Here is a 25,570-nt window from a genome sequence, read left to right as displayed (position 1 = left end):
ACTGACAAGCCGGAGGAATCGCCTCATTTTTCTGCTCCTCAGTGTTCTAACTTGCCAGCCGGGTGTCAGGGAAGCTTGGTGGAACAGCTTTCAGGTCAAGGAAGGCCTCCCACATAGCGTGGCTCTTAGGCAGGCACCTGACAGGGCTGTTCTGGTCAGTTCCAGGAACTCAAAGGAGGCAGGAGTCTGTGAGGTGGGGATGGTCCAGTCAGACAGGTTGGGGACCCCAGGGTCAAGTGACCTGAGTTTTCTGTGTGAGTCTCACTGCTTTGCTTGGGAAGCTGACAAGTGAGGACCTGAGTTTTCTCAGCATCTGGAAGGGGTGCTCCAGGTGCCCTCACGGACACAGAGCTGGGCCATCAGAGATCACTGCCCAGGGGCAGTACTTGGAGGAGATGTGCCTGGAGACTCCTGCCTGCCACAGACCCACACACCCACAGCATCTCTTCCTGGGCCCACCCCACGGGACACCTGAGCCACGGGCCCCAGGAACGAGGTGGCAGGTGGAGAGAAGCCGCAGGAGAGAAATGAGCCTTCCCCGCGCTCTCCTGGCCCAGTTTCCTGCACATGCTCCCACCCCTCCAGGGACGCGGCCTTATCTGCTCCTGATTAGATGGTTGGCCTGGGACTGTTAATGAGAAAGTCTCCGAGAGCCAGAGCAGATGGTCTCCATGGGAACGGGCCTCCCCTCCCCTCCCCCAGTGGACACATGTGCTCACGCCTGGGCTGCTGGCAGGGCAACGTCCACCCTGCTGGCCTTCACTCACGCTTGAGTGAGAGTGCCCAGCCCTCCGGGTGAAGAGCGGAGAGGAACTGAGATTCCCGCTCCTATGCTTCCAGCTCAGCTAGAATACCCCCCAATCCTAGCCCTGGAGATGTGGGGGGTGGGGGGGACACTTCCTGACTCACTTTCCCAGTCCTCCCCAACAGCTAACACCTGGACACAGTCCAGTCAAGGGCAGCGAGTGGGTCTCCTCCCTTCATGGAAGCAGGGTACAGGGGACCAAAGTGGGACCTCACTCTCACCCTGTGCTGCCAAGATGTCCTGGAATAAGGGTCAAAACTGAGGCAAAGGTAAGACACGCTTTAACTGCAGGGCACAGGGCGCAGCTGTGGCTCCCTGGACCACCACTGAGCAGGCCACGGGGGACCGAACTGTCTGCCAGTGACCCAAATCCTGTTAGGATTCTGAGGACCAAAAGTATCCCACCAGGGAAACATAGGATCGGGCTTTCTCTTCAGTGGTTGGTGGGGTGAGGGAGAGGAAAGTGGTGTGGTCATGGGCAGGGCCCGGGGCGCTCAGTGCTGGGCACTCCCATGGGGGTACCGGCACACATGCTGCTTTACTGTCTCACCGAGTCACCCGCTTCGGGGAGGGAACCCCCTTCCCAAGCTCTATTGCTAAGAAGGCGTGAAGGATCTCTGGACACACAGACACGAGGAAGGTAAGGAAGAGCTGCAGCTTACCGATGGGCGGATGTTGGGGGACCCCCACGCCTCCTGAAAGCCTGAGAGTGCCAGCCTTCCATCGTCCTACATCTGCGCCACCCCCCCAACCCCGCCAGAGTCCTTCCATCACCAGCCCTCCAACAGGAAACGGGCTCTAAGTCCCAAATCCACAGTCCTCACCCCCGCCCACAACGTCCACGAATGTTTTTCTTTGCGGGGGGAGCAGACCCAGAGGTGCTGGGGAACCACGTGATGCCAGGGGTGGAACCCAGGCACCCCTCGTGTGAAGCACATGATCCCATCCTTTGCTCCTTTCCCTGAAAGGGTTTCAACGGTCCCAACCTCCTCGGCCCCAAGCAGAATGAAGAGGCAGAAGCAGCACTCACGGTCCATGGGAATCTCGATGGCCGCGCCCAGGCTGAGGAGGCAGAGGAGGCCGGCGGCGCAGAGCCAGGGTGGCGGGGGCTGCCAGGCCATCCTGGGCGCCTGCTCCGGCTCCCTGCTCCCTGGCCCACGGGGTCTGGCCACCTCCAGCCGCTCCAGCTCCTCGGCCTTCCTGACAGAGGTCAGCTGTGAAGAGAAACACAGCAGGTGAAGTTTTCTGTGGCTTCAGCGATGCCTCAGCTCTGAGGGCCTTCAAGCCACACACAGATGTTCTAGGATAAGACATTTTGTCTGTTTGGGGAGCCACATCCTACAGTGTTGGGGCTTATTCCTAGCTCTGTGCTCAGGGGTCATTCCTGGAAGGGCTCAGGGAACCGTAACGGTGCGAGGAATGGAATCCAGATAGGCCGTGTGCAGAGCAAGCACCCTACACACAGTACTATTGCTCTGAACAGGATTTTTGTTTTGTTTGGGGGCCACACTTGGCAATGCTCAGGGGTTACTCCTGGCTCTGCACTCAGGTGCCACCCCCGGTGGGGCTCAGAGCAAGTACCCTCCCATTGTACTACCGCTCCAGCCCTAGGATGAGGCTTCTCACTGTCACCTTGCGTGACAGACATCTGGCGTTAGCAGTGGGAACTGCGGGGCACAAAGGTGGGTTTAGCAGCATCACTTGATCCCGCCCTGCTCTAATCAGGGTTCCTTGTCCTTTCTCTACTCCTGACCCTTCTACCCAAGAAACACAACTCAAGCGAGCCTGCCAGAAACACCCGGATTCAAGATTCGATGGATTTTGCTCGAAGTTTGGGTTCGTGTTCAGAAACCTTGAAAAGTCAAATGTTTCATCACTCCACCCCACATTCAGCGACATGACCCCAATGTCTCTCGACATTGCTGCTGTCTCTTGGAGGGTCTCCTGCTCAACCATCCCCTACTTGAGTACTCTGGCTTGCAGGAAGCGTGATCCTACACAGGATTGTCACAAGGCCTGGGGCCCAGCTCTGAGAACTCATATGCCAGCAAGAAGCCCCGGTCACAACCTCTCTGCATCTCCGCATCCCGTGCAGGGCCTGGGGCAGGCAGGGAGGCAGGTGTGTGCGGCTGAGCCGGCCTCTGGTCCAAGGAGGGAAAGATGAAGGTGGGCGCGAGGTGGGGTAGTTAGAAAGGTGCAAGCAGTTGCCCATACGGCTCTTTTTAAACTTATTTTTTAATTTTATTTTTATTTTTGGGCCACACCCAGTGGCTCTGCACTCGGGGATCACTCCTGGAGGTGCTTGGGGGACCATATGGGATGCTGGGCATCAAACCCAGCTTGGCCATGGGCAAGGCAAATGCCCTCTCCACTGTACTATCTCTCTAGCCACGACACCTTTGAAATTAATAAATCATCTTAGCAAGATTCCTGGATATATGGTCAATATAACAAAATCCATTTCACTTTCTAATTACCAACAACAACCCCCCCCAAAACCAGGATATCAACAAGGCAGGTTGTCCTCAAATGAATTCTTAACTTCCCACCTATGTAAAGAGCGATTTTTCATCTTTCCCTGTCTCTGCAGGGATTTGAAGGGCGGGGATAAATTAGTTTACTTTCCAGTCACCTCTGAATTTGTCATTTTTTTCTCCTGAAACTACCTTCAGGCCATTGTAAGTAAAGGTGACCTCGCTGGTTGTTTGCATGAGGAGGCATATAGAGTAGCAACATAAATCACTCCCTTCTGAATACTAGCTCCTAATATTCTTTTTAAAAAATTTTTTAACTTTTATTTTTGTAAGGTTGTTCACATTGACTACATTCAATATTTCAACACCAATCCCACCACCATTATTTCAAATGTTCCCACCTCCATTCAAGCCTACCTGCCACAGGCAGATGCTAGACAATTAATTTTCAAATGCTTATTATGACTATCATGAGAGGTCATGTGTCTGCTTTTGCGGCTGTGTGCTCCTGGAATTCTAAAATTGTAAGCGATTGGGGTCCAAAGACATCTCTGTAGGGAGTTACAACATTATGAGATTCATTTGTGAGTCTCTAAATCAAGGCTGGTGAGGTGCTGAAATGGCACCTGGAGGCATTTCATGGGTGCGACAGCCAAGACCCTGAAGGGATGGGTAGATGGGAAGGGACAGCCCACCCCCACCACCGCCACGTGGCCTGGAGTCTTCAGTCCCTGGTCCCGGATACTTGGGTTTATCTTCTGGAAGTTTTTGGTCACCAGGGGTTCGTCTGGAGCGGACAGAGAGAGGACACCCACTCTATCTGAGCTGCCCTGGTGAAATCGCCTCTGCAGGGGGTCAAGAGGAATCTGTGGTGAGCTGCTGTCTTCCGGGATTCACTGCTGAGTCCCATAGGACTCTTTGAAATGAATGATTTCAGCAGACAATCTGTGAGGGTGAGATGTGGGAGATGGGGCAGTCCCTGATACAGTCCTTTAAAGGTAAGGGCAGTGTCAAAATGACAGCACAGGATGGGTGCCCCCTGGGGCAGGCAGCGTGAGCCCCCTGCCTTCCTCCTCCAGGACAAGGACTCATTCCAGATCCTACCAGAGGGCGACAGATGCCAGCCAAGAGGTTGACCCTAAGGGGGCAAACCTTTTCCTTCTTGTTTTGGTTGAGCTCAGATACAGAATATCAGGATTTCTGGAGAGTCAAAAGTCTGAACCCAGCGTGAGGCCAGGTGAGAGGTCAGCAGGAGGGTGTTCCTGAGTGCCTCGGGCTTCCCAGATGGACAGACTGCCCAAGTGAATGGACACAGGCCGGCTTCACCACACAGAATGGACGCTGATCCTGCCGCCGGGAGCAGACGGTTCCCCACCAGCCTGACAGATTCTGAGTCACTTAAGCAATTTCTTTCTTGGACCCACAGGTCTCTCTCGACTCTGTCCACTGCCTCCCTGCATACTGCATCCACTTGATTTGGGCCACTGTCCTCTCCTACCTGTGACTGAAGTCACTTCCTAACTGTTTCCCACCATATGCTTTCCTCGGGCTCGTTCTCTGCCAGAGCTGTGATTTCCAAAGTACACAGATGTCAGGGTACCCGCCTGGGTCCACGCTAAGGTCCCTGAGGTGCACAGAACCTGCCTCACACAGTCTCTCGAAGCCTGGTGCTCATCATCACCTCCCCACCTGGGGCCGCCTGGTTCTCAGGCATACCGCACGTCCTGCAGATTCACACATCTTGGAACTCTCTGACTTCTTCCAAAGGACTTTCCACACCCATGTTCTGAACACCCATGAGCCCCGAGCTATTTCTTTATGCCGTGTCGTCACTCTGAAATCCGCTCTCTGTGTCCCCTGGGGAAAAAACTCTGTAGGATGGGAGGGACCTAACACTGTGTGGTCCTAGCGCTAGAGTGGGGCTTAAAGTGGGTGTTCTGACTGGGTGATGAAACACGGAAAGGAAACCCAGATCGCGTTTGCAAGCCTTGCATTTCCTAGAGAGCCACTAGGTGGCGCAGAAGAGCGCCAGCTTTAGGCCCAGGCTACAGACGGGCCCAGGCTGCCCACAAGGGGGCAGAAAAGTACGCCCCAGTGGGAGCAGCTGAAGGTAGGCGAAGATCCCTTGAGGAGGGGCACCAGTTGGAAGCCCTCAGGGAGGACTGCGGTTCCTCCTCCTCACTGAATCAGAGTAGCCCAACTTCTCCGAGCCTCCCCAGTCGGGGTCGCCTGCCTCACGGGCATCAGTGCAGAGGGAAGGGGAATGAGGGGCAGCTCAGCATTTGTTCCTAGAGGACTGGAGGAGGACCCTGTCCTGGGCCTGTGGCCACCATCAAGTTTTTCTGTCCAGGAGGTGTCAGGAAGTGATGGGAAGGAGGAGGCCAGCTAATTCTAGAGACCCTGACAAAAACAGAAAGGCAGATGCTGTTCATTACCCAGACACACTCCGGCACGAGAAAAGTCCAATTATTTTGGGGTGTCTTAATGAGCATTAAAACACACACACACACAAAGTGGAGAGATAACAGAAACAATCCCATTTTGCTGTCAATTCTCTCTCCTTTATCTCTGAAACCTGATTCCCCTCATAAAAATTTAAGGGTTGTAGGGAACTTAAAGAGTTGTTTTATGCGGTCCCCTGGATATTCAGAGAAGGCGGCCAGAGCCCAGGAAGAGCATAGGGCAGGTGTAAGATCGCCCCTGACCGTCCTGCAGAGCTTCAGCAGGAAGTCGGGTCCCCAGTCTCAGCCCAGCACTCCCCCCGACCCACTTTCCATGCCCCTCATACAAGAAGATCCCAGAGTAAAGCTGCTCTTCAGGAAAGATATGCATGGTTTGGCATGTTCCTCAAGAAACTGACTTCACAGGGGGGCCACACCCAGCAGTGCTCAGGGGTCACTCCTGCCTCTGCACTCTGCAGGTAGGGCATTTGCTTTGCACATTACACTCCAGGCAGTGCTCAGGGGTCCATAGTGGAAGCAGGGGATCAAATTCTGGTTGGCAACGTGCAAGGCACATGTGCAAGGCAAATGCCCTACCTGCCGTACTATTTCTCCATTATTGACAAGATTAGTATTTGATCCCATAGCTCTCCTCCTAGTTTTCTGCCATAAAGAGTTAAAAACTCGTGCTCAACAGACGCCCCAGTGCATGGCAATGTCGCCAGGGGCTTTCCAGAGGCAGAGGCAGCAGCCGTGTCCCTGGCTGGCTGCTTCGTGATCACATCACTATCTCCACATCCAGGGATAGAGCTGCAGTCACAGAAGGAAAGAAGCATCTGTCCCTGCCTGAGTGACCGAACCCTGAAATCATCATTCTCAAAGGCAGGAGCCCACAGAGAAGGTCACATACAGAACGCTCCTGTTTCTCAGAAATGCTCCCAACAGGAAATCCAGAAGGACAGAGCAAAGCTGGTGACTGGAGGCGGGGCAGAACCGGGAAGCTGGGACTCTCCCGCCTGCACTGGGCCTGGCCCAATCTGGCGTTTCTCTCCAGAAAGGAAGTGTCAACTCTCCGTCTGGGCCTGGGAGTAGGGCTGTGCCCCACAATGCAGCAGAGTGAGGAGGAAGGACCCCAGCATCTCAGCCCCCTCCTGACCACTACAGACAGCAGCAAGTCCACTCCATCTGTTTCTTGCAGTCCCCGGCGTGTGGCCCGGGCGCCTCTGTACCAGCATCCTGCTGGTCCTTCCGACAGTAGGAGAAGCCATGCTGAGGGTGCAGAAGTATGTGTGTGTGGTGGGTGGAGGGTGTGGATGCAGGAGGGGGGCCCCTCAGCTGCAGCATCCCAGGAGGATGAGGAAAGCCCATGATAGGGAGTCGGGGAGAGGCTGGCAGAGGGGTCAGAGCACAGCCTTTAAATGCAGGCCCAGGGACTCCTAACCAACTCCAGCAGTCCAGCCACGACATCCGTGAACTCTGGAACTCTGGACTCGCTCCACACACTACAGACACCAGGGGCTTGAAGGATCCTCTCAGGTCGGGCCCGAGAATTCAGAGGCTCATACGGCTATAAAATGATACATCAGGGCGCTGGAGATAGTACAGCAGATAGGGCGTTTGCCTTGCAGGTGGCTGACTCAAGTTCAATTCCCAGCATCCCATATGGTCCCCTGAGTACCGCCAGGAGTGATTCCTAAGTGCAGAGCCAGGAGTAACCCCTGTACATTGCCAGGTGTGACCAAAAAAGCCAATAAATAAAATAAAATGAGAGTTCTCTGGGCTGGAGCGATAGCACAGCAATAGGGCATTTGCCTTGCGTGCGGCCAGCCCAGCCGAGCTGGGTTCAATTCCCCCGCCCCTCTCGGAGAGCCCGGCAAGCTACTGAGAATATCTCGCCCGCTCAGCAAAGCCTGGCAAGCTACCCACGACGTATTCAATATGCCAAACACAGTAACAACAAGTCTCAAAAAAATGGAGATGTTACTGGGCCCGCTCGAGCAAATCGATGAACAACGGGAGGACAGTGTTTGTTGTTTTGAGAGTTCTCTAAAATGAACCTCTAAAAAAAAAAATGATACATCAGAGTGAAGAGCTCTGCAAGAGAGGACCAGGAAGAAGATAAAAGAAAAACTAAAGGAGAAATCTGGTGTGGACAGATGCTATAAGCCGTGATTAATTCTATGATAAATTCACTATTTGTATATTTGACGTCCTGCTACACACACACACACACACACACACACACACACACACACACACACACGTCTATGGGAAAAAAGAAAAAGAAAAAGGGAACAGAGCTACCAGAATACAAAACGAACGTTCCACTACGTGACTGCTTTGAAGAGTCCGGATGGCAGGTGGCCAAGAGCATTGCTAGCAATGTGCCCAGAATGTCCTGAACAGGACATAAGTACTCAGGTTCCTGAGTCCTCAGACTTGAGGCCTTGCAAGTGGCCAAAGTCTTGTTTCATTCGAATATCCCTAGCTCCTGACTTACCTAACGTATTTGCTTCAGGCACTTGGATAAGCTCAGAATCAATTGCTCTGAGCCTGCAAGCCTGCTGGGAGATTTGGCTTCTAAACGCCCCAAGATGGGGACCTCTGGCACCTTGGGGGTGAGCAGATTGATCGAGAACTTTGTTGGGGCACAGTAGCTCTGGGTCAGCTCCCTGAGTTGGAGCCAGAGGGATGCCCCGTATGAGGTGGGGGGGAGGGGTCACAGGCACGCACTGATCTCCTCCAGAGCTTTGTATTTCCCCTCTGAAAAATGCAGACAGCACTAACACACACACGCGCGTGGGCACGCACACACACACACACACACACACACACACGAAAGCACTCCGCACAGCACAGCCTGGGGCACAGTCACAGCCCGGGCCTGGATGCCACCTGGACTGGCAGTTCCTGGGAAGGGAGCAGACAAGCCATCTGCATGTGCCACCAGTGACCTCAGTGAGCGGGACCACCAGGACCACAGCTGCCTTGCTGGTTTGCTTCTTCCCAGCCTCGCTTTCCTTCCCCAGACTGGGGAGCTCCGGGGTTGTTCCCACAAGCTGTGCTGGCAGACGGAGCAGAGGCCCAGAGCTCCTGCAAGCTGTCACCGGGGAAGCTGGGAAGCCCCACCTTCCTGCAGCCCCTTTGTGGATGGGCTGTGCCAGTGGTCACAACACGTCTGACCCCAAGACTGGGACCTGGGGCAGCGCTGCCCAGGCCCGAAGTGCTCTCAGGTCCTTCCCTCCCTTCCTGGAGTAGGACGAGAGCTGAAGCTCTGCTGGTGGGCGCGGTTCCCAGCAGGAAGACTGGAACTGAGTGTTCCACAAAAGCACCCGGGGAAAAACAGCCACGATGCTCCACATCTCCAGTGCTTTGCCCGCCAACTCGCAAGCACCGACGTGGGTTTCCTGAGGGGGATGACCACGGACACTGTGCCACACACTGGGGCCCCAGAGCCACCTCCAGAACCACGGAGAAGGTGCTCGCAGGTCCTGGGGAGACAGGATGGCTTCGACGCGAAGGGCTGACGTGAAAGCCCTCGGGAAAGGCGGCACCGCTATGATTTTAAACTCCGGCATTTGTGAAAAGGCAGAACTAGGGAGACAGAATTCAGTGGCTGCAGAGCAGAGAGAGGGTTCGGGGCAGGGGGGCTGCATGGTGGGGTCACACACAGAACCCCACCCCCAGGTGCTGTGGTCTTCCCAAGTGCCCTCTGAGCCTGCAGAAGAGATATCAGGTTCTGAGCAGTGGGGGCCCCTCAGGAAACTCTGGGTGCTCCTGGCCGTGGGGTGAAACCTTATGGTTTTTCTAAGAAAGTCACCAATGGCTGCAGCCTCACACAGCACCAGGGTTTAATCCAAAATGTCGGAGTGATTTGTGGAATACAAAGTAACAGAATAGGAGATTTACACCCAAGAATAGTAGAGATGAGTACCAGGAAGATTGCTCCATGGCTTGGAAGCCGGCCTCACATGCTGGGGGAAGAGGCAGCTCAGACAGAGAAGGGATCACCAAGTATGGGGTGCTTGAAGGGCCCACTCGGGATGGGAGAAACGTGCTGCAAGTAGATTACAGACCGAATGATGGCCACTCAATACCTCTATTGCAAACCACAACACCCAAAAGGAGAGAGAGAGAGCAAAAGGGAATGCCCTACCACAGGGGCAGGGCAGGGTGGGGGGATGGGGGGTGGTGGTGGGAGGGATACTGGGAACACTGGTGGTGGAGAATGGGCACTGGTGGAGGGATGGGTACTTGATCATTGTATGACTGAAATGTAAGCACAAACGTTTACAAGTCTGTAGCTGTACCTCACAATGATTCATTTGAGAAAAAAAAAAGATGTCGGAGTGCTGTGGACAGAGCTGAAGGGCTGTGCAGAATCTTCCAGAGCTGGATTTTCAGCTGAAGTGGCTCTGAGCCCTTTTCTCTGCAGGGCCTGTTGCCCCCTTCCCTGCCCCAAGGCCAAAGCTGTTTCACGGGTTCTATTTTAGGCCAAGGTTTTGCCTAAAAGGTTTGTTGAAGAAAGAATTCTGTTGATAAAAGAACTGGAAGCACGCTTGCAGTGGCCTGACTTTCCAAACACAATCCACCCCCCTCCACCCCACCCCACTGGCAAGACAATGTGGGTACAGTGCTGGCATGGGTGAGCAGAGTGCACGAGGCTGGGGTCACAGTGCCCGCGGGCTGCCCGCACCAGCCTCCTGCCTTCACAAGCAAGAGAAGGCCAGGAGCCGGCACTTGGTTAGTCCCCTCCAGACTACCTGGGCTCCACTCCTGACACCCCCACTTCTTCTGTCCCCCATCTCCGCTGCCTCTATCCTTCCATCCCAGGTCCTCCGAAAGGGGCTTCAACCCCCTCCTTCTCCTACCCACCCCCCCCCCCCCATCAAGTCCCCTGCTGCCTTCTGGTCTGCTTAACCGGAATCATTTCTGAGTAAGAACAGCTCCTGCTCATTTGGCACCCCCACGCCGCCCAGCCCCACCCCAACTGAGCGACAGAACAGACAGGACACTAGACATCGGTGGCCCACCCTCTTGGCAGCATCAGGATGCGGGCGGATTCATCTGCAGTCCTCCCTCCAGCCTCTGCTGGCCCTCCCAACGAGTCAAACCAGGCCACCGCGCTCCTCAAGCAGTCAGGAAGGCTGGCCTGCTGCCCCAGAACTCGGAGCCTCCCTTCTCCTTCCCCGGGAATGTGTCCTCGCCCGCCAGCTTAGAACCAACAACTCTTCCGGGGGGGGGGCAGGGGGCCCTGAAGGTGTTTCCCCACATAAACTTTATACAAGCCGTTCTCTCCCTTTGCTGCTTTATTTGCTTTCCCTCATTTAGCTCATGTTCAGCCAGGTTCACGGCACCTGGGAAGCCTGCCTTGGTTTCCCTGCATGCAAATTAGGGCTGGATTACGCTCCTGTCCTCTGAGCCCCTGAGCATTCTGAGGTGCTTCCCGGTGTAAGTGACTGTCTTCCCAGCTTCAGTGCTTTCTGGGAGACCTGAAATTGTCTTATTCAACCTACACAAGGTCAATACACAGAACCTCAAGGCCAGGTGCTAGAGCCGAGGTGCCCAAACTTATTTGACCTACCATCCCCTTTGCATTAAAAAAAATCCAAAGTCCCCCTGGAAATCTACCTCCCTTTTATTATAGTATGTTTGCAAACAATTTCGAGAGAGCTGGAGTTACCTCTAGCAGTGAAAACAGAACCAGGTGCTATAGTAATTGAGCACATGATCGCTTCTCCTCTAGCAAGCTCTTTGTTCTCCTTTTCCAGAACTTGTAGCTGACTACTTAGGTTCCCTGTCACCCTGATGCAGCTGTATCTGTAGCAGTCAAGTCTATCCAAGTTCCTATGCTCGCTCGAACTGTATCTGACACGCTGTGCCTGACGACTGGTGTTGAGATGAGGATTAGGAGAGGTGACATGTTCACCACATAGCACAGGGATGGAGTCGTTTCTGACCACTCTCCCTTCTGACGAACTGCATATTCACAGAGCGCTCACTTGTTTTTCTGCCTGCTGTGTGGAACTGTTTTTCATTTTGAGGGGTTGGAGGAGGTCCACATTATCCAGAAAATTTAGAGGTCTTTCATGGAGTCAAAGTACGTGAGGTGGTGTTTTTTAGCGCCGGTGGAGTAATGAAAATTTACTGAACTGCGGTTCTTGGAATCTGCTAATCTTGAATGTGGAGCTCCTTCATTATTTGCTGCTATGACCATCGTCTCTGGAACCTGCATCTTCATTCATGTTCGCTTTTCGACTTCCTTCTTGGATTCTGTGTTCTTGGTCAGCATTTGGGGTGCTACTTTTAATTTTTCTGGAACCCTCATTTGCTGGCCTTTGATGCATTCCACTTCGTACTAAAAATAGACTAATTTCCCCCATTCTCCTCAGCAGAGGGAGAAGAAATGTTGCCACCCCCACCCCCACTCATTAAAATGTGCACCATTTGGATACTGCCTACTTTCACATATAAAATCGTTTCTTGTTTCGAGACCTGTATGCTGGATTTAGAGCCCCTTTTGTTCCCCTGGCCCATTGGAGAGTAAACAATGAAAACTCACTGGCTCCTGGAATGCTCTCAAGGATAATTTCAGAGGCAGTGACCAGAGCACAAGGTAATAGGGCAAACCACCAGTTGGTTTGTTAGTAAAAGAGACAGTTGAAGGAGTTCACCGAAGGCAAAATCTACCATCCTTAAGTGAACAAGCAGTGGCCTTCAGCTGTCTCCAAGACTTCTGTGGCTTCTCCTGGATCATTCCAGCAGCCCCTGGAGGTGGCATCATCCACTTTGACGATGGTTTCCCCAAATGCTCAGCCTACTTCCCTGTTCCCGTTCTCCTATCTGCTGCCCCGGCAGGAGAACGCTGCCAGGCTGCACATCACACATTCCACACTCCTTCCTCATAGGGCTGCAGGCTGCCAGCCAAGATCAAGGTATCAGGACAGGAAGATAGCACAGCTGCAGGCACTTGCCATGCATGTGGCAGGCCCAGGTTCAATTCCTGGCACCACATAATGGTCCCCTGATCCTTTCCAGGAGTGAACTCTGAGCACAGTTAAGTGTGCACCCCCGAAAAATAGAAATCCCCCAAAACAAATAAAAGAAATAAAATAATAGATTTCTTAAAATATTAAGGTGTCACTGGGCTTGACTTCTCTCTTCCAAGGCCTTGCTCTCCTGAGCTGGCAGGGTGCAATTTCTGGGCACACAGTCACACGGTCTCTGGTCCATGTGTCTCTGGAGTCTCTTCCTCTTCTTAGGACACTACTTGTGCTGGAATACGGTCCCACCCAGAGGAGCGCCTTTGTATTGGGCCCAGCTCCAAATACTCTGCAGTTTAGAGCATTAACATGCAAAAATGGGGCATGATGGAGGGGAGCAGGTGGTGGCACACGGTCTACAACAGAGCCACAGAATTTTCATCCTTTGGGGGTTCTCTCTATCCCTTTCTCAGAGCGATCTCATCGAGTGGCCAGGTGGATTCTTGATCAGCTTAAGGCTACCTACATTCCCCAACTTCTTCCCACTATGACTGACTTGGAGACAGACATCTAATCAGCAAGATGTAGTCTGCTCCCAGGAGACTTTGACCGAGATGAGAGAGAGAGAGAGAGAGAGAGAGAGAGAGAGAGAGAGAGAGAGAGAGATTGATTCTGTGATTCTGTGAGAAACTCCCCAAAGGGGAAGGAGCTTTGAGTGAGTGAATAACTGCAGACATCAGGGAAACCCAGTCCGCATGTCACTGCCTGGGTTACTGATCAAGCATATCCCGAGACCAAGAATATGTGGCTTTTGATTATGTTGACAATTCCCTTTAGTGTTTAAGCTGTTTGGGGTTGTTTCATTCACTCGCAACGGATGGCTGAGTGCAAAAATTTCCCATCACCTCTACTTTCAATATGAAAGGAGGTACGCATTCTTCTAATGGCCTTGCTTCTAACCAACCCCACTTCCCTGCTTACGCCTGAATTTCCAACCTCTTCTCTACTGGCCCCCTGTCTTAGTAAAGAAACAGCCTCAAGGGGCCAGAGACAGTACAGCAGCAGGTAGAGCCATTTGCCTTGCACACAGCCAAGATTCAATCTTTGGCACCCCACAGGGTCTCCTGAGCCAACCAGTAATGATGTCTGAGCGTAGGGCCCGGAGTAAACACTGAGCATGCCCAGGTGTGGCCCCCAAACAAAAACAACTTCAAGTTTCTTTCTCTTCACATTCAAAAAAAAGCTCCCACCCTGTATTCCACAGCCATTCTACTCACATCAGTTTTACTCATCTGTCTGATGGGTGTGTGCGCAAGCACACGCAGAAGTGTATGTACTGTATGTGCTCTCGTGTGTTTTCACAGAGAAAACACGGCTTCTGCCTTCACTCTTTTACTTCTCAGCAGGTCCCCATTCAACCAGGCTCTGGAACTTTCTCTACTCCACATCATCCATTGGCCTCCCCAAGGCCAAACCTGGCATTCTCGGTCTTGTCTTGCCAGACCTCTGGGGGGCACCAGCGCTGGGTAACCTGGGCTTTGGTATCAAGCCCCCCTCCCCTGGCCCCTCTTCTCTCTTCTCCTTCTAGCTACATGGTGACACTGATGTTCTCTGTGGATCCTTTGAGGTCCTGCCTGCCATCCCAATGCCCTGTTTTTGTTGGCTGCACCCACACAAGTCAACCAAGCAGACCTTGAGGAATAACCATTAGAGTTCTCTTCACAGCTCCCCCCGGCTGCCCTTTGAGAGACACTCCATCCACCCAGTGAATGTTTCCAGCCGGTCTCCCACGTTGCTGCTCAGTGATTGCCTGACCTGCCGAGAGCCCTTCCCCGTCCCCAAGCGGCCCTAAGATCAACCCCAGCTCCTACCGCAGCGCCTTGGAGCTAGGCCCCTGCCTCTCCCACCCACCAAACCCTACGCCTCCTGGGAGAAGCATGTCCTCCCGTCTCTGTCTCCACACGTGCCTCCTCTGAGCTTGGAGAGACTTCCCTCCTGTCTGCCACCTCCCTGCCTGGCTCAAACCCTGCTGTTCAGACACCTGCTGGGCCAAGAATTCCCTGTGTCCGAGCCATTGGCGACACCCCAGGAGAGTTCTCGACTCCATGCTCGGACTCTCCTGTAGAGTGTGTTAGGTCTGTCCCCACAACTGATAGCACATGCACTGGCACGTCACGCCCGGCCTACAGGAGTGAAGGGCCGTGAAGGGGGGATCCTGAGAGTGGGATGTGGGGTGTTCTGAGGGTGGAGCATTGGGGGAGGGTCCCAAGGGTGGAATGTGGGAGTGGGCCCTGAGGGTGGAGTGTAGGGGTGTCCTGAGGATGGAGTGTGGAGGTGTGTCCTGTGGCAGTGTGGGTGGATCCTGCGGATGCAGTGTAGGGTGGATTTTCCTGAGGGCTGGGTGTTGAGGGTGGTGCTGAGGGCAGGGTGTTGGGGGCGGGTCCTGAGGTGGGGTGAGGGTGTTTCTGAGGGTGGAATGTTGGGGGCTTATCCTGAGGCGGGGTGTTGAGGGCAGGTTCTGAGGGGGTGGGGTGTTTGGGGTGGATTCTGAGGGCAAGGTGTTGGGGATAGGACCTGAGGGGTGAGGTATTCGGGGTAGGTCCTGGTGGGGTGGTCGGGCGAGTCCTGAGGTAGGTCCTGAGGGTGGGGTGTTGGGGACGGGTCCTGAGGGCAGGTCCTGAGGATTTCGGTGTTGGGGGCGGGTCCTGAGGGTGTGGGAGCGTGTCCTGTGGCAGCCACCATTCCACAGCTGCCTTATAGCATTCCTTCCCTCTGAGCTCAGACTCCAGCACAGTGGCCATTTATGCTTTTCTTCTTAGGGTCTGTTCGTCCTTCTGCCAACTATTGGGGCTCAGCCATTGGGGCTGCATCTCAGCCCTACAGCGTCCTCTCTAGCTCTGGAGCAAACCCAGGGCTGGGGTCCTATGACCACCCCACTCCCCAGAGCCCCCCCACGGGGCAGGGCTGGGCAGCCTTCCCGGCTCCCTGAGGTAGGAGGAGGGACTCCAGGTTATATATAAGCAGCAAGATCTGATCACTAGCTGGCATGGATGGTGAGAAGGGATGAGGTATCTTCGCAGGGAAGCTGGATTAGGATGCAGCTAATAATCAGGAATGCAGAAGGAGCTTTGGTTGAGCGCAGGAACTGCAATTGTCCAGTTTCAAAATGCCTCCGAGCCATGAACAAAACTGGCCTACGGGAAGCTCAAGGCTGAGCTTCTGAGGCCATGTTTCAGGGTATTACACCAAATTAGTACAACCCAGCACGAACGAGCAATTTCTGAATTATTGTTATTATCTCAGAATTATTATCTCAGAATTATCATTCTTAGAATGGTCGAATCAAACGACTAGAATAGTAAGACAGAGCCAACCAAGGAATCCATTCACACGTCACTGCTGCAGGATCTGTGGGGGAACAGAGACAATAAAAGTGCACAGAGCCAACTCGACACTCAGCCATTCTGCATTCAAAGAAACCCAACCAGCTCCCGGGAAGAACCTGGCCAGGAATCAAAAGGCAGCAGAAAGAAAAGAGAAAAACAGAGGCACAGGAATGGGGAAATGGGGAGTGGGCAAGGCTCAGGGATGTAGTATCTAGAAAGATCTAGAAAAAAAAACCCCTAGATGGACAGCCAAGCCCGAGGGCGCTGCACAGCTGACTGGCACGCGCAGCAGAAACCCAGGACAGGGATGTAAGGTCATTCTCAAGGAACGTGTCCTGAATCCAAATGACAGAGCTGCCAGTGATCTGCACAGCTAAATGAAGCACAGGGGCTTGGGCTAGCACCTCGTACCCACATTCTCACTCTCCTGTTTTTTTAGAGGAGCAGAGGAAGTCTGTGTGTCTCCCATCCTGGACCGGCCTCTCTCCTGTCTGTCATGACAGAAAGCATGTCTGAGGAGTCAAGAGAAGGGACAAGGCCTACCCTCCGTCCCTGGGCAAGCAGGCCTCTTTGCACGGGTGTGTCTGCCCCACCTCTGAGGAACCACTCCTCTCACGGAAAGCCTCCTGCTCTGACCACCTCTGCTCAGCTTGGCCATTCCCTTCTTCTCCAGGGCACCAGGCAGTGATTCCTCTGTGTCTGCATCCCTGAGCGACCCACGATCCATCCCTGAGAGAGGCTGGCTTCCTCCTGCCCGGGGGAGGAGTTGGGTCCACGGCTGTCACCTCCATCAGAACCTCAACGTCTGGTGCTCAACGGCGTGTGGGTCCTGCCTCCCTCCCGTGAACAAGAAATATTCCCGAGATGAATGAACACGTCTTAGACCCGGGAGATAATCTCCATCACCAAATGGCTATAATGTTATACATCCCTGGTGCGTAGCATGAGAACAAGCTGGCCTGTTGTTACAGGGCGAGTCTGAGTGCTGTAGGGACAGTCAGCAATCACCTAATAGCAACAGGCACTCAGCAGCCCTTGGAGGGGAGGCCGTCCCCGCCCCTCTCCCCTAAAGCCCTCCCCCAGTCCATGAAGGGCCATGTCTGACTCTTCATGGTCATGGTGCTTTCTCCACACCAGACAGACTCTGGGCTCAGGGCTCCGGGCGCGAAGCCTCTGAACGACCAGCCCCCCCCCCCACCCCCATTGCCGGGACGAACCCCCTGCAGCCTGATGGTAGCCAGGAACAACACAACTCTGCTTCTCACCCGCCCCTGCCCTCTGATCTCCACTGCCTCTACCCTCATGCCAAGAAAGGAGGGAGGCAGCAGATGGTGACCCCCGAGCCTGGCGGTCAGGGGAGGGTTTCCTAGGAAACCGAAAATGCTTGGAAAGCTGGCAGGAAAGGAAGGGAAAGATGTGGGATTGCTGGAAGCAACAAGATCAGAAGGAGAGGGGCTCCCTGCCAAAGAGAGACCGGGACTTCAACTCCCTCGGCACCCCAGGGCATAAATACCATCTCAGACTCTTCACCTTCACCTGCCCACCCAGGCCTCTGCCTCCCCACATTCCCACTTCCCCAGGGCTCATGGAGCCTGGGGTACCAGGAAGGCACAGTGCAGCCCTGCAGAACACTTACACTGCTGCAGGAGAAAGGACTAACTCCCTCCCGGCCAGCAAGCGGTAGCACCAGCAAGGATATTCTCGGAGCCAAGGAGCCGGTGGCTGTGGGATTCCAGCCCCCCTCTCCCCACTGTGCCCTTCCTCAGGGTTGCAGAAGGGTGCGGGTGGGGGGGGGGGGGATATTCCATCTGCTGGGCCTGGCTTCACGCTTGGATCCCTTTCATTGTCAGGGAGGAGGAGGGCAGCAAGGCAGAGGGAGGGCCGCGTTTAACTCCCAGAGTTAAATGCCAGTTAAAGGCTTCCCCCACTTCATCACTCAGCGCACAGAGGTCACCACGGGGTCCTGGCAGGCCTTGGGGCGGGGAAAGTAACTGCAAGGGGACACTAAGCTGAGGCTAAGAGATTTGGCCCCCACCAGCTGTTTCTTGCTTAACACATACAACTAAGCTAAAGATTGAAACTTGATCACTTGTTATCTAGGGGGAAGGAAGAAGACAGACCCACCTTTCCCTCAACAGGCCACAAGGCAACTCTGGGACCCCCCAATCCACACCAAGCTCTGAATGGGGTGGGGGTGACGCAATAACCCAAGCCTGGTGCCTCCCTGGTGGAAGGCCCAGGTCCACACTGCAGGCTGCCTGGTCCCCAAGTTCCTTCCTCAGAACTTCATCAGAGGGTCCGCCTGGATCCTCAAACCACCAGCTTCGAAGGCATCTCATAGAGGGATCCTTTAAAAAAAATTGGGGTGGGGGGACTCCTAAGCAGTGCTCGGAGGGCCTGGGGTGATATTTGGCCAATGTGGTCAGACAGGTCAGTACTGAGGCCTGGCGATGTGGAGGTGCTGGGGATTACCAGGGATATACCCCAGGTGGTGCCAGGGGCCTCTGAGATGCCAGGTGGCAGTGCCCTGAGCTCTGTTCCTATCTTTACAGCGGGTTCATTTTCTTCCCTCATTATAACAGGTACATCTGTGGAGGACATGCATGTACATTATCTAGAGGGGCTGGGGTGAGGCCTCCCCCTTCTCTTTAACTCTCGGCCAACTGGATCCCAACACATCCCAACCTGGAACAGCCAAGAAGCCCAAGTGCCCGCACCCACAGCCTCGGCCACTGACACTCAACACTCAGGCTGGCAGGAGCTGGGTGCATTGGAAAGGTCCCTATGGGGTGTGTGTGGGGGGGACTACTGTCCCGCCAGCACCCCCCCCCCCAGGTCTCCTTGGGGGCAGTGCTTTTCTCCTTTGTACTCACTCACCCTCCAAACACACAGCAGGGAGGGAGAGAGAACATTCTGGAACACAGGCATTGCTGCTTCCCAGTGGCTGGCCTGACACCTATGCAGGTGATGCTCCCCTGGGCTGTGGCGTCTGGGACACCCCACCACTGTGGAGGAGGCCGGGCTCTGACCAGCCCCGCCCCACACGGAAATGAAGGTGGAATCTGCAAGCTCCAGGGATGCTGGGTGCTGCCGTCTCTGACCCCACCAGGAACCTCGGGGAAACTGGGGCAGGTGACTTGAGAGGGCGAGCAGAAAGGGGGACCCCCAGGCACCCACTGTCTGAAGAGTCATGGACTTTGGTGTCTGGCTTCTACCTTGCCTGGATGTTAGGCTCCCTCCGAGAGAAATTCACAACATTTAGGAATTTTCTTCCTAGCTGGAGAATGTGAAGCTCCCCACCCTTCTCCAAATGTTAGAGAAGGCACCACTGGGGTGCAGATGGTCTCTCCAGGACTCTCTGGGGAGAGGCTCAGAGGAAGACTGTGGGAGGGGCCACAGATGGATCATAGTCTCCTGGGTCCAGAGGAGGGGCCCAAGGTTTGGGGAGGGACGTGGGTGGGAGATGGAGGCAAAGGAGCAGGAAGGAAGCCCCTAATGAAGGACCTCAGGTTTCACAAACCAGAGATCCAGGATTACCTTCTGACCCTGAGTACATGCCCAGGGAGCTGAACATATATGCCCACATACAAGTCTGTGCTATATACGGCTGATCAAAGAATGGAGCACAGACTGGGGAGAAAGGTGACAGGGCAAGAACACGCACCAGAACTCAGTTTAATCCTTGCCACCCACAGTACCCCAAGATTCACCAAATGTGAGCCCTAGCACTAAGTGGAAAGTAACCACAGAGCATAGCCAGCTCTGACCGCAAATCAAAACCCAACAAAGTAACAAAAGTATAATAACCCAAATGTCCACTGGATGATTTTAAAAAATGAAAAAGTGTGACATCCATTCACTGAAAATTAACTGTTCATGAAAAGAATAAAAATATAGATGTATGGGGGCTGGAGTGATAGCACAGTGGGTAGGGCGTCTGCCTTGCATGTTGCCGACCCTGGTTCAATTCCCAGCATCCCATATGGTCTCCTGAGCATCGCCAGGAGTAATTCCTGAGTGCAAAGCCAGAAGTAACCCCTGTGCATCGTCGGGTGTGATCCTAAAAGCAAAACACACACACACACACACACACACACACACACACACACACACACACACACATATATATAGATAGATAGATAGATATAGATATAGATATAGATAGATATACATATATATAGAGAGAGAGAGATACAGATGTATGCTCCAACATGGATGAACCCTGGAAACATCCAGCACAGGGAAAAAGACATGGAAGACAGATCCTGTTTCACTCCATAACGTAAGATGTTTGGGGCAGGTAAAACCCTGGAAAAGGAGATGACTTGGTGGCCGCCTGTGGCAAAGGGAGAAGTGTGGCCCCTAGGAGGTGGGAGTTAAAATGCTCTTAGGTCTGTTGTGGTTGTCCAGCTGTGACGAAGAGAAGTGCCACTGAGTCGTGCAACTTCAAGAAGTGAATTACCTGCAGCTCGATGAAAGCTATTATTCGGTACTTGAAGGAAAGAGGGAATGATTAAATTTATGAGTGCAGTTACAAATCTTCCAAAGAAATCATCGAGTCTGCTATGAGGATCAAGCAAAAGCTTATTAAAATTTATGAGTTATTAAAGGAATCCTAAAATTTGTCAGCTGAAATGAAAAGTTGTAGGAAGTATGAGGTTTGGGGGTTTATCATTTTATAATGTTGAAGGCTGACTAAAAAAAAAAAATCAAAGGCTGGGGCCAACAGGTAGGGCACTTGCCCTGCAGGTGGCCAACCAGGGTTCGATTCCCAGCATTCCATATGGTCCCCAGAGCCTGCCAGCAATAATTCCTGAGTTCAGAGCCTGGAGTAACCCCTGACCACCACCAGATGTGGCCCCAAAACCTAAAACACATAAACAAAAAGGATGGGACCAGAGAGAGAGTACAGCAGGTAACGTGTTTGCCTTGCATGTGGCTGATCCAGGTTCAATCTCCCCAGCACCCCATGTGGTCCCCTGCCAGGAGTCATCCCTGAGCACAGCCCCATGTGGCCAAGAAGCAAACGAAACAGAATAACAAAGACAGAGGGCTTGTCTCCCCCACTCACTGGGCAAGTCACAAACTCCTCCCAGGAGGCCTGGCCCACGGGCATCCTCTGAAGAAAGAGCAGCAGCCGGAAACACCAGCCTCACAGCAGCTCCGAAGGCCAGAGCGGCACAGACCCCACTGACCTTTCTTTCAACCTTGGCCAGGGTTCAGCCTCGCGCCCCCATGCTGCCCTCCACATAGAGTGGACAGTCATTGGAGTTCAGTCACTGTCCATAGCTGGCCTGACCATCTGGACACAGCTGCTCTCCACGTCACTCCTGCTCAGCTACTGATTCTGTCTCCTTGGGTGGAATCCAAACCCTTCTCTGTAGACCAAGGTCCTGCCGCCATTTGGAAACCGCAGACTGAACAGGGAGAGAAAAAAGGACAGGACTTCCGGGGAGAGGACCCCATTCAGCCCCTTAAATCACTGTGGCCCAGGGGGAGCGTGAGGGCAATGCCCACTACCTTCTTCCTGGGCTTCCCACGGGCAAGTATGACAAGCAACGGCTTAGAGCAGACCTGGGCTGGACTTGATCATGAAAGGCGGAGACCATGCAGAACAGAACCCAGAAACCGGGGTTCAGCCCCACCTCAGCCATGTGGCTGTGGGCAACTGAGACTTCCTCTGAGACTCGGTTCCCTTATCTTTAAAAGGGGAGCATCACACATACTGTGGTGATCCATCAAATAAATTCATTGGATTTGGCTATTTTAGATTGGGGGGGCAGGGCATACCAAGCTGAGATCAGGGCTTACTCCTGCCTCTGAGCTCAGGGACGACTCCTGGTGGTTCTCGGGGAACTACACAGGATTCTGAGAATCCAACCCAGGGTCAGCATCATGCAAGGAAAGCACCCAATCCACCGTACTTTCATCCCCAGCCCCAACTTCACTATCTTAAATCAGTTAATGGACAGCTGTGTACGGCAGCATCGAACCCACAGCTTTACACGGGCATGACTTCAAAATTGCTGTTCTTTGCAAGGAACAGCTAGGTCCTGGTTTGTGATGCCGCTTTGGACATGCTGAGTTTTGAACCTTCACATCTGTTCTGCAGTTCCACCAAACCCACAGTGCACACGGCCACACAGGGCGCTTGGGGCTTGGAGTTCCCCACCCTTAGGGCTAGAGCACTATCTATTCTGGCAGGAGGGAAGTGGCTCCTGCCAGATCCTGACCAGCAGAGCGTCAGGCCCGCCCTCCTTTCCTCCCCCGCCCTCCCTCCCTCCTGGACTAGGTTGCAGTATCTACAGTAGCACCCAGGAGTGGGAGGGAATAGGGCAGTCATTTGAGGGGATCCATTGGCTGCCTTTGGAAACACCTGTCTGATGTGAGAAGGGCCAGAGGCCACAGCAGGGAACAGCGTCTGCTCCGCGCTCCCTTCCTGGGTCTCTGCACTGCATTTACTGACTCCATCTGCATCCCGGCCCTGAGCAGACTGCTCCAGTCTGGAGGAGGAGAAGAGCAAAAACGGGGAGGGGCAGGGCCCTGAAAGGTCGTTTCAGGGCTTGTTCAGAAGCATCTTTAGAAGCTTGGAAGTCTGGAACCAGTGGAAGGTTCAGACAAGCTGAAGCCGTCTATAAGGAGGGTGTGTTGGCTTTAGCAGAGGCAGGAGGGCTGTGTCTGATGCCCTAAGTGCAGACCCCACCACGAAGAAGGGCTCTGGGCCGGTGATCTGGGGTCTTCTTATTGGAAATTAACTCGCAAAGTGATATGCTGTCTCAAACCCCATAGCCCAACTTCTGGGAAGAAGGCAGACTCCACAGGGCAGCTGGGCGGGGGCAACCGTCTCCGCCTCTCTGTGAGTCTCAGCCCCATCGAAGAAGCTGACCAGGCAGCAGGGGGCTGCCTCTGACTCATTTCCACCTGCTTGGGGCGGGGGGGTGATCAGCAAAGGCAAAGTTCCTAAGGCAGCCCATACCCCACTATGGCCCCAGCCCACCTCTGCTGGACCCTGGGTGGGGTGCTGGTCGCTGTCTCTGGAGAGAAGAGTTTCTGCTTCTCCTTCTAGGCAGAGGCACTCAGGCTGGGGTGTGCATTGAGCTGACAGGCCCAGGGGGTCAAGATAAGGCCTGGAAGAGTGGGTGGGGTCTCTGCCTGGCATCGGAGGCTAGGGCTCAGCCCTATGCGGCAGCACCGCCAAGGAGAAGCGAGAGAGTGAGGGAGAGCGCCTCCTGCTGGGCAAGGAGGAGCAGCAGGGCCAGGGAGCAGCTCCAGATGGCAGGAGCTGGGAACCAGAGACGAGAAAAAGGCCGAGCCAAAGAGGACAGAGGAGCCTGGCTCTCAGGCTTCCAGACAAAGAATCCAACACAGATTCACACTTGGCAGTGTGAATTCACCCAAGGCTGGCCCAGAAACAACCATGGAACCTGTCTCCCCTGAAATTCTGCAGCCCTCAAACCCAAAGGGCCAGCTGGTGGCGTCCCGGGCTGGCACGCTGGGGCTGCAATTCAGGTCCCAGACCTTGCTTAGAGGTGGGCTCTGAGCACTTTCCCTGACTTTTCTGTCACAGGTAAAACGTGGGAAGCCGTGGGTCACTTCTTAGGGTCACTGACGGAGGGTCCTGAATAGAACAGAGCTCAGAGCCTCGTGCGCCAGCCAGCTCACATGACAGCCGGGAGGGAGGCTGGCACGCCTATGCCCCCCCACCCCCCGCCCCATCCGCCAGATGTCCCTGCGCTCACATTCCTTGCACTCTGCTCCTTTTCTTCTTTTAAAAGAAACCCCCTTCATTTTTCTTTGAAGGGAAAGGCACTACTCGATCACAATGCTGGTGGTTAGACGCGCAGACCAGCATGTCATCATGCTCAGGGTCACACCAGCCCAGTGCAGAGGACCACTGGTCAGCCAGTACTCAGGGGCGCACATAGTGGTAGGGATCGAACCCGGGGCCTGAAGCATAGAAGGTGTGCATTACGGGCCTTGGAGTTATCGCCCTGGGATGCCGCTTTGCAGTCAGGACAGCGCGTCCTTGAATAAAGGAGCTCTCTGTTTTGTCAGTATCATCCTGTTATAACGATGAGGAGGAAAAAAAAAATCAATCCTGGCTGACTTTGAAGAAAGCCACATCATACTTCATTCCAAGAATCGATGGACAACCATGAAGTCAAGAAGGAGGGGGGGCTTCCCTGTGTCATACTGCAAGAGTGGGGTCCTGACACAACCCCACTCAGTGCATGGGGGTCCAACAGCAGCAGCAATGAACCCCTAAAAGTGCCCTGTGACCAGATGGATTCCCAGGTGACTCCAAAACCTGAAGCTGTTCTAAGTAAACTATAACTTAAAAGGACCCACTAGTTGAGGCCAGAGATATTACACCAGGTAGGGAACTTGCCTTGCAAGCTTGCTTGGCACCTGTATGACCCCCTGAGCTCACCAGGAGTGATCCCTGAGTGCAGTGCCAGGAGTAACCCCTGAGCACTGGCAGATCTGACCCCCAAACAACAATCACTGTCACTGTCACTGTCCTCCCGTTGTTCATTGATTTGCTCGAGTGGGCCCAGTAACATCTCCATTGTGAGACTTGTTGTTACTGTTTTTGGCATATCGAATATGTCAGAGGGAGCTTGCCAGGCTTTGCCATGCGGGCGAGATACTCTCAGTAGCTTGCCGGGCTCTCTGAGAGGGGTGGAGGAATCAAAATTAGGTCAGCCGGGTCAGTCGCATGCAAGGCAAACGTGCTACCCACTGTGCTATTGCTCCAGCCCCCAAACAACAATAAAATTTTTAAATAATTAAAAGGATCCATTAAAAACAGCCTTGATGAGACAAGTGCCTTAGAGCTGCTGACACAAGAAGGAATAATAACTCATTTCCTGAGTGCCTACAATCTGTCAGGCATGGACACAGTCTTCATTCTTCACAGCGAGGTGGTGACTGGTATCCTGGCTGTGTGAACCAGGCCCCAGCAGAGCCCTTAGAAACAGGCCTGATATCACAGGAAGTGAAGCTGCCAGGTTCAGCTCTGCCTTGGGCCTGCACTGCCCACTTTCCAACCCCTCTGTCCCACCAGCTCTGGATCACGGAAGACAACTGGGGAGGGTTGGGAGGAGAGGCAGCAGAGGAAACAAAGCCAGAGATGCCCGCACAGGAAAACGAAACCCTCCCTGCACCCGCAAGTAGCCACGGGCCTGCCGGCTGTGACCTGCGGTCAGTGGCTTGTCAGCTGCCCGCTTACTCCTTTGTCGTCACCTCCTGCACGCCCTCCCTCACCACCTCTGGCCTGAGATGAAAACAGGAGTTGTTGGAGCAGCAGGAAATTTGGTCCCAGGGAACAATGAGGGCCCAGCCCAGGGAATGGTTTCAGCTGTCCATCTGCTGGGCCCAAGGCTCCTCCCCGAGGAGGGGGTTCTTGGACTGCCCCCCATCTGCCGAGGCTGTCACTCAGGAGGCTTCCAGTTTGTGGAGGCTAGACTAGGCGCAGGGG

At 54.0% G+C, this 25,570-nt stretch overlaps 1 protein-coding gene across 14 annotated transcripts in view; it reads right to left on the bottom strand.

Annotated features, from left to right (window-relative positions):
• Positions 1-25,570, bottom strand: part of NFASC (neurofascin) — a 174,727-nt gene that overhangs the window by 60,274 nt on the left and 88,883 nt on the right. For all 14 annotated transcript variants that reach the window (XM_056118921.1, XM_056118929.1, XM_056118930.1 and 11 more), the window contains exon 3: positions 1,836-2,019. In XM_056118921.1, coding sequence (XP_055974896.1) covers positions 1,836-2,019 — 184 coding nt within the window. The remainder of the gene's footprint in view (positions 1-1,835; positions 2,020-25,570) is intronic.

This window comes from Sorex fumeus, unplaced genomic scaffold (genome assembly GCF_029834395.1).
Source record: "Sorex fumeus unplaced genomic scaffold, SorFum_2.1 ptg000039l, whole genome shotgun sequence".
Taxonomy (NCBI): Eukaryota; Metazoa; Chordata; class Mammalia; order Eulipotyphla; family Soricidae; genus Sorex; species Sorex fumeus.
Note: the sequence above shows the minus strand (reverse complement) of the source record. Positions and strands in the feature narration are given on the sequence as shown.